We start from the raw sequence: 11,579 nt of genomic DNA, 5'->3' as shown, positions 1-11,579 counted from the left end.
TGGCTTATCTTGCTTATATGGCTACTATCTTTATTGCCAAAAGAGGATGGATGTTATGCTAAATAATTTTGTACTCTGGGCCTGCTAGCACTTCCCTAATGATACTGTAGGGTGCTCTCTCCTTCCCCCTTGCTTTTACTGCTATACTAAGGTGCTTGAGAGGTGTGCTTTCTCTTTGAGGAAAGAGATCATGCTAGAAAATAGGCCAGAGAAAGGGACTCCTAAAAGAAAAAGGGACATAGGGATTGGAATTGTTCTTGATAGTCTTGACTTAGCTGCAGATATGGTAGGTGTTACCCAGCACACCTCAAGTTCAGGGTATTTGTTTCCCTCAAAAGCTGTCTGCATCACAAAACCATTGCACATAATTCTGCACAGCTTGATATGTAACACTGCCTTTGCAGAATAAATGCTCAAAGATAAATCTTGCATGACGAATAAATCGCCTCTTGCTTTCCTTAGCTCTATTGGGTGAGGCAGAGATATAATGTAGAGTCAGCTAATGCGAAGACCTAGCAGAAAAATGGATCTTTTTTCCTGTGTTAGGCATGTCATCAGAGGAGATACTTCAGACAACTCTATTACAGGTGCAGTTGAATCAATAAGGCATATTCTTTTTTTTTTTTTTTCTTCCCCCAGATGACTCCTCTTCTTCCATTTCATAAATTCCTATTTTTAACAAGAGAAAAGTAAGCAGATGTTATTCAGTACAATGTTTTATGTCATACAGATCTCATTTTCTGGCACATTGCTGCTTGAATAGGTCAGCTTCAGCTGTTTTAAGAAGGTTTTTTTACATATTGTTTTCACTTAGGGCAGTGCAAATTTCTTTGAAAATCTATGACAATCAATTAAGTAAATGAGAAAATAGAATGCTTGTAATTAAGATAATCAAGCTACATGAAATCCACCCTACTAGTGCTAATATCTATGTATCTCCAAGCTGTATATTAATTAAACACCATGTAAATGTTGCAATTAGACTCAGGCTGCTATGGTGAAAATGAAAGAAAAATGAAAATGATTGGAGGGCGTTTTACTGTATGTGAAACTCTTAGTTTTTTTAAAGCATCTTGTTATGATTTGTAAGGTTGCTGCAGGCACTCCCGGAGTTCCTAAGGATTCTGTAGCAGGCTTCAGCTGCTTCTGAAACAGGTGACCCAAAGACAATACACTTTGGTTTGCAAAAGCTATGTTTCTTCTCAGGGGTGTGTGTTATTTGCCCATCAGTTTCATTGAGTTTGGGTTACTGAGCTCTGAAACCAGTAGTTAAAGAGGCTAGATATTTTGTTCTACATAGGAAAATGCAAAGGGGAGAATGGAGAGATAGGAATTATTCTGACTAGTTCTTAAAATAAAAGGGACTCTGTCCTGCTTTTATATTATTGTGGTTTATGTTTTTATTTTGACATGAAGACTTTAAGGTTGCCCAGGCCCTCCTACTGGACAAAACAGCATCTTCATGTATTTGTACTGGGAGACGAACACTGCATGAGACTAACTGGATAATCTGGGTGTATTCAGATTGTGCTTCTTCATTTATTTCCTGGTGCTTTTGCAGGGCTTGGGGAAGCAAAAGGTTCTGTCAGGGTCAGCATGTCAGTCTAAGAGGCCAGGGGAGGACCCCTTCCCTCTGTATGGGTCACCCTCCTGGCGGTCACACAGCAACTTCAAAGTGACTTTATTGAGGTTTTATGAGATGTGGGGTTTGGGACATTCGTGCTCTCTCTTTTTCTCCTGCATATAGCTTTTGATGACTTCAAGCATATGCATTAAGGTACCATGGAGGTAGCGGAAGAATCGTGTTGCACAGCCAAGGGACTCGGCCGGCTTTGCCACCTTAGAACTGCCAAACTTTGGTCTCCTTAGCTGGGGATGCCAAAGCAGCTGAATAGGGCAAAGCAGATGATGAACCCATCTGCTAATTTGTCAGATATTGCTATGGCTGCTTTAAGATGAAGTCTTTGGAGTCAAATGAATTAGTATGCCTGATCAGTGTGGACATCAGCTTGATGAAGTTGTTGCACAAATAATGAATAAAAGTAACATTTTTGTTGTGTTTATTTTTTCCAATTACTTTTTAAAAATCTGCTTTTACAGCACAATATTCTTCCTTATGACAAATGAAGCCTATTCGCTGATATTGTGTTTTCAGATAATACCATTTACATTTCCAGAAAGAAGTGAAGAAGAAAACTGTGCAGGATACCTTCAAGTTTTCATTTGACTTTGTTCTTAATTTTTTTATTATTTGACATTGATACAAAAAAATAGTATCTTGATTAGCAGCTTTGCTGGCAATCCCACAAAACTGTAAATAATACTTTAATCTAAAAGAACGCACTCCTACAGACACTATAGATAAAACAATATATACAATTTAGACAAATAAATACATAAGTACAGCCAGTCATATATAATGATACACCTAAAGTTCGGTTACTGTTGACAAGCTTTTCTAGTTAATTACAGTCTTCATTTACAAATTGCCATCTACATTATAAAGACAAAGAAAAAATCCCAATAAAGAATCAAAATTGATACTTAACATTATTATTAGCAAAGATGGAAAATGAACCTTGAGACTTCTGTTTTAAATACTCTCACAGTTTTAGCAAAAAATTGCTGTTGTGAAAAACTCCTCCTAAAGAGAGGTATTTCCCCCCTAGCTTCTTTGCTCCATGTGCTTTGTTCATGTATGTTTTGGAATCAAAATGTGACTGTAGTCACACTTTTGAAGTGACTAGAAGCCAGCATGTCTTAATGAAGTTGTCATTTGTCCCATGCCTAGTGAAACAAAATTACCTTTAAGTAACATAAATATTTCTTTTGATTAAAGGAAGCCCAATGTAAACACTTGTTTGTTAACAGTACCCCATGTGGCACAAATACTACTGGGTGGAAGGGACAGTAATCTGTCCCTATGAGTTGATGTATCGCTCCCTTTCTAGCTCCAGCTTGCAATACTGCAATTTCTGAGCAAAGAGAAAATAATACATCTGTTACATAAGTGTAACAATCTAGTGAAGTCTAGTATCAGAAAATTAATAGAAGTAGAAAATTAGGCTTTTGTTGTGTTCTTTTAAATTCACTTGACGATAAAAGAAAAAAAACAAACTTGTACATTCAAAAGTTAGGGCACACATGCTTAAGGCTCTTGAAACACTGGACAAGTATAATGCCTAACTCAGCTCCATGCATAACAGAATACTACGTAGCAAGCAGACTCTACACGTATGTACAGCTGAATACAGAAGAAAATGCTTTAGAAATATGTACATCAGTTCCAAGATGAACGTTTACATTTCCATTGAAGATCTATCTATTCATAAATGCCAGGAAATACATTTTTTCAGATACTATTTTCAAGTGTACTTTCCAATCATTAAGGTAGTCTACTTGTACTTGCAGTCTACTCGAGGAGAAATTCAAGGCTACCATGCTACTTGAGCCCTGAGGTATCTGGATTGGGAAGCCCTGCTGTCCTCTTGGTTACTAACCAAAGGCCACAGAAGTGTCAGCAGGAGAACCAAGGCCACCAAATCCATTAGGCTGTGGATTCAGAAACCCTAAATTACTGTGCAGTGCAGAGGGGTAGCAGAAGTGATTGCAACCTGTGGGTTAAAATTTTTACAAAGTGTGTTCCTGGTAGGACGGCATCTGTGCTCTCTGATTTACCTGAGGGCTGGGGAACAAGTCCACCCTCATTTTCCTTCCTAAACTGCGTGTTTTGGGGCTTGGGTAAGGAAAGCTGGACTTCACCCAATCAGTGTGTGTGAGTATGTGTTAAATATTCATCTACATATTTAGTTAGACCTTGTTCAGCTAGAGTTCTGAGTTTGACAGGAAGCAAGAGAAACTTCAACAAGGAGTAGGTCAACTTGGGAAGGATAAATCTTAATTATGCTGCAAGAAATTCAGTATTTTTATATAAAATTACCAATTTTCATTTACGACGGATGCACAAGCTCTTGTTGATTAGCAGTAAATCCTGGGCTACGTGTTGCGTAGCTTTACCTTTAGATCTGAAGTAGATTTGTTTGAGACAACTGCTACTGCTTGTGGCTTGAAGGCCAGGTACACTTTACCTTATTTACAAGTAGTTCCTTTCAAAATGATAGCGCTGCATCTGTGAATAAGACTAACAATTTGTTATGAAACTGCAAACCTTTTGGGGTAGCATCTTCATTCCTCTGTTATTGTTGTAAAGTGCTATGTACACCTATGGCAAAATCAGGTCAGAGTTTTCCTTTAAATTCTTGTTCAGTTGATTTCTGACAACTTTATAGACATCCTGAATAACGTACAGACTTAACAGTTTTTCATATGTTACACGTAACGCCAGCTGAAATGAATGAGACTTTTGTGTGTGCTGTGGATGGTGCGAGTAATCTACAACTAATAATACATTTGGTGAGTTTTATATCTTTGTAACCTGTCTGTGAATTCTTCATTCCAACTTATTAACTGAGCATGTTATATTTTAGCTCTTTGTTAGAAGGCGGTGGTGCTGAATAGAGATGGCTTGAATTTATTGAAGACTTTTTCAGGAAATAATTTTCATGACATTTCATTAACATTCGTATTCAAAACACATAAGCATATTATGAAACGTGAATAAATTCTTCTGTGTTTGATTTCTGTTGCATGCTCTGGGGATATCTTGAGTGGGACCTCAGTGAGTATTCACTCTGTGATGAGTAACCTGGGAGCTGCAGATTTGTAACAAAGGCTAGAATTTGTTTTTCTTTGACAGGTGATTCTTAAAAGCTCTCTATTTTGCTGTGAGAGTTGTACATAACTGTTATGTACTCTGTTGCCCAATCAACAGAAATTGATTGCATTCTTTTATAGGACAAAATTCCACTTTTCTACACCATTAAAAATCTGGTAGAATCTCATTCATATATGTACTGTAGCAAAAAGTAGAGCTTACCCTTAAAAAGCTGCTTTTGTGTTACTTTTTTTTAGGTAAATAGTGTACTGTCTGATGCTGAAAAAATGTGCTGCTTATTGACACTTTATTCACTCAATATAATTATATATTGCTATGCAAGATGCTTAATGAAGAGCTCCACTGATACTAATGAGAAACATTGCACTTGCTTTGAAATTAAAAGATATTCATACTTTTATTGTGTATTTTTAAGATAGTTTTTCATACACCTCTCCTGTCTTATTTCACCTACAGATTCTACTTCATTTTAAAACTGTATTAGATCTTTTAGGGGCTATTTTAGATGGTGGAAAGAAATGGGGTTTGTTTCTAAGGCCTATAAGATTTTGATGTTCTTACCTGTCTAAATTCTGCTATTACATCATCAGTAAGCTGTTTGGGAATTGCACGCATTGTACTATAAAATATACATGTCAAGATAAGTGTATAAGGTCAGTGCAAATGTATACCACTCAATTTATTAACAAAGCTCTAAATAGAGATGGTTGTAGGGGGTCAAAAAAGGAATAAAAGTATATTTGTAATTCTTCATTTCTTAGGGCCCGAGTCTTATCTCAGAGGCTGGGGCATGAACTGTTAAGCAGCTCATGATAGTTTATTACTGTCCTTTTACATACAGATGCAGGAGCTGATATGCATGATAGAGGATAATATACAAAATCTGAGATTTGACTCTAGATCCTTTTGGTTGGTGTAATGTCCTTATGAAAACAGCCTGAAGTCTGTAAACCAGTAGTCAAAATGAGAACGAAAAATCAGTCATTAAAAATCCTCTCGCAGTTAATATCCCACAGTTTAACCTGTAAATCAGCAGATCACTTTGTCAAAAAATAAACATGCTAAACCATAATTTTAAAAAAGGTATTTACATCTGTAAAAATCTTAACATCTAAGATGTTTCTTGCTGGACATGTCATTCCAAATTCTGTGCATTTCTTCTGGTGTTATCTGGTGCACTGTGATCACCCTGCGGTACCTGCACAAGCTGTAAGCCATTTTCCAGTGATTGAAGCCACTGTTTTGGAAGGGGTGAATGCCCAGCTTCCGAAGACAGAGTCCAACATACACATCTTCAAGATGAAGAAGTCTGGTATGCAGGGAGGTTTTGTAAATCAGTTCTGCTACGTCAGCTGAAAATATGTAGCCGGTGCCTGAACAGAAGGGTGGATAATTGCTGTCGGGATACAAATCTCTTGGCATGTACCACTTACTGCGAACATCTCGTATTGGTCCTCCGTTTATAACATAACCTGTGAAGTACCTTCTCCTTGGCTTGGTGTTAGGTTTGAGCAGCTTATAAATAAGATTATCCATATTTACAAAAATATCACTGTCTGTCTTCATCACATACTTTGCTTTTGAACAAAACGTTGCTACCCACCTCATCCCCATCAACGTTTTCAGAGTGAGGTTATGATAAGAGTCGATAAAATCCTCTACAATAATGTCATGAAAAATTTGGCTTTCTTGCTCTACCATCTGATTTAACACAGGATCTGTGTTTTTTCCAAGAAGAAATAGCGTGGCGATTTTAATTCCTTTAAAGTTGTTTTCGTCTCCCCACGTTTCTCGAATGGCTTGCCTTGCATCAAACTCCTTGTGAGTTGTGCTGATAAGAATGACCAAGAAAGGGACACTCTTCTCACATTTGTTGGGTTCATTGATAAGAAAGTCAAAGGAATGTGGATTTATAGGTCGAGTTCTTATGTTGCCAAAGGAAACGTTTTTTCTGGCTATAGATATGCTACTGAGCTGTCTGTGGCCAGTGTAGGAAGAAGTAGGGCGAGTTATACTTAAGTACCAAAGAGCGCTTGCCCAACAAACTACTGTCAAAATGTATAAGCATGAGACCTTTGAAGCCATTGTTCCTCTAGCTCTTCTATTCCGTGTGATGAATAAGTAGCCTTCGTACCATGAGTGCACCTATGTCCCAGAGAGGCAGCATATTATTAATGAAACTTGAAAGTTCGATATAGAAAAGTAACTCTGTAATCATTCATGGATCTCAAATAGGAGCTATTAACCCTGATGATACTCAGCTTTTCTTCTTTTACTAGCAGCCGCTTCCATTTCTTGGAATTTTCTGTTATTTCTGAAAAATATGAAGAAAAATTTTCCATTGCTAGATCATAAAAGCCTAGGGCAAGAAAAATGAGCTTAAATATGACTGGCCATTAATAAGCTAAGTGTCTTAATGCATTTCTTGGATATCTTTCTTTTTTTCTCATGAGGTACCACAATGCAAGATAGTTATACTGCTATATTCTAGTACACTGAAGTAATGCTTTTATGATTCATAATTTCTCACAGATTATCAGATATATTAAAAAAGTTAAGCATGCATAGCATGTTGGCTAGTTAGGTAATTTTAAAGGTATATGAAAATAATTTTCTGGTTTCTAGCATTTTCTTGTTTCCTAGCATTTTTTCTGGACAATCTTTCAAAACATGCCCTAGAACATGTAATATGGAACATGGCAAGAATGCACATGAACACCTACAGATCCATTTGGTCTAAATGTTTCTAATGTCTGCCCAGCTAACAAGAGCATGCTTTGGTGGAAATCGGACAGAATGGGACTGATTGGTAAAGGTACAGGAGAGAAAGAGAGATACATATGCTGTCTTACCCATGTAAAGGTCAGCGCCTGAGTAGACTCCATAAAAGTCTAGAAATAAATTAACACAGTTCAGTTATTCTCGTTGGCTTCCTTCTTGTCTCCCCACAAACCAGTCTTTACTTTTCATGAGCCAACATCGCTTCTATACCACGTAAGACAAATCACAATGGCAGCCCATTAACCGTGTCACATCCCTGGCCGGCGCGCAGAGGACTTGCCTACCTGGCCGGGCTTCCTGCACTGGCAGCCCTTCCCTGCTGCGGCGCCAGTCCTGCCTCTGGCACCGGGGAGCTTTGAGGCTTCCCTGGATCCGGGGAATGTGCCAGCCCTGAAGCTTCCTTTGCTTCTAGCATGTTTGCTGGGAACCAGTTCTATTTATCATCATTTCATGGGAATGAGACAAGCTGCATTAAGCCTGCCGGATCAGTGCTGACTCCTCCAAGGCACACCAGTAGCTGGAAAGTGCCTGTAAGGCCCTGCATTCCTGGGTTTTGCCATTGCTTCAGAGCTAAAGGATAGTAGAAGCATGCAACAGATGAGCTTTACACAAGAGTTTTGAAATATTTAATATTTACTTTGGATAGAACAAAACATATATGGATTCAGATAAAAGGATAGAAGCCCTGTCTTACAAATGTCCTTTCTCCACACTGCTTTGACACATTGCTTAGATTACATCAAGATGCTTTTTAAGGAGCCCGTGCCTCCCCCAGGTTGGATATGTATGGACTCTTTTTCCTGTCTCCAGAAGCAGATGAGAGTGTGGCCCTGGGTGGGAGCCTGCGGCAGGGTCCCCTGGCAGGCGGTCTGTTGCTCAGGGTTTGTGCAGACAGGGCTCCTCCCAGGCACACTGCCCTGTAGGAGTTAAGAGGACTTTACCCTGTGTTACTATATCACACTAAGGTGTAAAAACAGCAGAGAAACAGTCTTGACGTGCTAAATATATGCAAACTATAGTCTCCTTATAGATTCTCATAGTTAGCGCTGTCCTGCTCGTCTTCATTACATGCACTTTTAGCTATTTAAGGACCAGAACCCCCAGAACCCTCTCCCCTCCAAGGACAAAGAAAAATGCGAATTTGTGGCCTGTTTCAGAGCTTTATCCATTTCAATCAGTTTTGCCCTATAACTGGGGCAATTTAATGAGGTAGAGCATGACTGTGATCTCCTTTGCTACTTGTCACAGGACCTGGGGTTTGTGATATTTTCCCACCAAGCAGCAGCAGCAAACATTTGGGAGCAGTCTATTTAAGTGAGGCCTTTAATTGCTCCATAGGGCTGCAGAACACAATGATCTTGGTACACACATATACCTCCTTGTAAATAAATACAGTTGTGATAAATGTATACACACATGCTACTGTACTGTCTGGAGAGCGGATCTGTCCTGTTGTAACAGCCCATTGGGGTTGTGACCCAGTGGGGTTGCTGGGACACGGTTCTGAGAAAGGCAAAACACATCCCTAACCTGGTAGGTTGGTTTTTGGTTTTTTTTTTCCTGACTTCATTGTTAATCTCCGATAACTGCCCCCACTGTAAACCCCCATGGGGAAAAACACCAAGCAGGAAATGCCATAACCTAAGGAAAACATAAGAGTGTAAGGTCTAGAAAACTGTGTTAATAAAGAAATACAGCAGTCGTGGATTGGAGACGTAGAGCAAGAGCTATGTAGGTCAGTGTATTTAATGGACTCCAGCATTAAGGTCTCAAAAATACTTCTAATATTCTGCATATGATTAATTGTTTTAGGAAAAAATATATATTGCATTCTCTAAATGTGTATATTCTTCTATGTCTTTTCTAATAAAGGCAGGTGCATTAGGTACCATGAATACTGTGCAGATACCTGAGGGAAAGAAAAATTGTAACCGGTGCTTCTTACAAACTGCAAAATTACATAAAATAGCTTTTCAGTCCAGCAATGTCATGGCTGTGATGTCCAATCTTGTGTGCTCTGAAAGGATTAGAAGCAACAAAAACCTTTCAACCATTCTGAAAAAAAGATTTCAAGCTATTGTAGGGAATTTTTTGCTCAGTTATGAAATCTACAGATAACTCTTTGTCCAGGATGAATATTTCTTATATTGGCTCTTGAATTTCTGTCTCTTGAAATAAGTTTATCTTTTCCTATTGTGTGTTTGGTTTGGGTTAGTTGGTTTGTTTGCTTTGCTTTTTTTAAAGAAAAATAAGAGTTTATATGGTGTTCTTCATTTTGGAGTGTTTTCCACCATCCCTGTTGTAATTTTTGAGCAAAGTGCAGATGAAGTCATTAAGAGTGAACTGGCTGTAGTTTTCCTGACAAGTGAAATTTTAGATTTAATTTTTTTTTTTTAGGAAGACTGAGAGGAGCTCTTTGCTTTCCTGTGATGGGTGTCTGTGCTATTCCTACTCTGCTGTGAGGTGAAGATTAAAGTTCACGTTCCTGCTTTGCCTGAGTTTTTTGCTCTATATGGGGAACAGAGTTGGAAGAAAATAGCACAAACAAAAATGGCAAATAGTGCAAATAGAAAACAAAATTTGCTGAGGATCCTTGGTCTGCTGTTTTAGCCGAGGTTATTGTCACCTTCAGGACTGATCTCTCTCACTCTTTGTAGGATCACAGAGGAGGGGGTTAGATAAGTAGCTATGTCATGTATTTTTTTGGCCATAGGGCAAATATGCCTACAGATTATTTCTGGTAACGTTGTTCCTGCACAGTAATTCCAATAATGTTTAGCTTGCACAAGCAAGAAAATACATAGCTTGATTAGGCAGGGAAACATGGACTAAGTGGTGAAATACGTATTTTGTGATGATTTGGCAGTCAAGAATTTCAGAGGTTGCCAAATTCTGTTATTAAAGATGATGCTAATTCATCAAGGACCTAAACAAGTGCATGACTCGGACTTTCCTAGAATTAGTCTGTGTTGAAGGTATCTTGCAAAATTATTCACAGTATCAAAGTCTGTGACAGCAAACATTTTCCTTGTCGTGTGTCGTGACCTGAAACTAAACTCTGCAGCCACACAATGTGCGGGACTTCTATATCAAGGATGTGAATTACAAGGAATGAAATCAGAGTGTAAAATTAATGTGCTCAAATTAGAGTGCATTAAAACTTTTGTGTTAATTACTCATTTGGAAAAGAGGAGAAATAAAGTATGTGAATTAAGGTCACTACTTTCATCTAAATAACAAACGAAAGCACTTCAATGCCCATACGTTATTGTGGTTCCTTTAGCAGTTTGCCCAGAAGTTCTTCAGAACATATTTAAGCTAGTCAATAGTACATATATCAAAAGCTGCCTCACATATTAAAATGTGTAGCAAATTCATGAATATATTGTGTTTCTAGTCCTGATAGTGGATTCAGTATATTGTCTCTATAAGGGTGACCTTTTTTTTTTGTGTTGAAAATTTCATGTTGAAATTTGAAGACCCTCTAACAACGGGATATGGGTTGTCACAGGGAGAGTGGAAAGCTTCTATCAGTTTTGGATTTTGTCCGTTGGGATATGGTATGTCACGTCTGGGGACATTGGCGCAGACAAAGGGAAGCATTGTCTCTTTTTCTCTGTTCTGTGGGGTGAAAAAGCTTTTTAGTAGGGCAGCAGCAATGTTAAGCTCTTGGATCCTTGTTTTTAAAAATGTTTTAATTTAATCTGTCCCTTTCCCTGACCTGGCTGTCGTACTATTAGTAATCAAAGGCTCAAGCTTTGCTAGGGTAGATGAATTGTAAAAAGCAAATGTTTAGCGTTGTGTTTCCATATTGTGGCTTGAAGTTGTGCACTTAATTGTGCTATTCACAGCTCATGCTGTGCAAGCCAGAGAAGCCACCCAGTCACAGCACAGAAGCAGTACTGTGTAACTTCTGTAAGTAATTGACCTGATGGAGACTGTGAGTATTTGCAGCAAACCTTTTATGAGCTGACTGCACATCAAGAATAATCCTCCAGATAATGAGCACATTTGAGAATCTTGCTAACTGTTCATGGGCAATTTTCAGGCAGACGTCAAATGA

General features: G+C 38.4%; 1 protein-coding gene across 1 annotated transcript; it reads right to left on the bottom strand.

The window, feature by feature from the left end:
- Nucleotides 1–5,839: 5,839 nt before the first annotated feature.
- Nucleotides 5,840–6,820, bottom strand: B3GALT1 (beta-1,3-galactosyltransferase 1). Its single transcript, XM_009489765.2, has one exon. It carries the CDS (start codon nucleotides 6,818–6,820, stop codon nucleotides 5,840–5,842), a length of 981 nt encoding a protein of 326 aa, XP_009488040.1.
- Nucleotides 6,821–11,579: the final 4,759 nt, after the last annotated feature.

The sequence above is a fragment of the Pelecanus crispus genome, chromosome 5, assembly GCF_030463565.1.
Source record: "Pelecanus crispus isolate bPelCri1 chromosome 5, bPelCri1.pri, whole genome shotgun sequence".
NCBI classification, from domain to species: Eukaryota; Metazoa; Chordata; class Aves; order Pelecaniformes; family Pelecanidae; genus Pelecanus; species Pelecanus crispus.
Note: the sequence above shows the minus strand (reverse complement) of the source record. Positions and strands in the feature narration are given on the sequence as shown.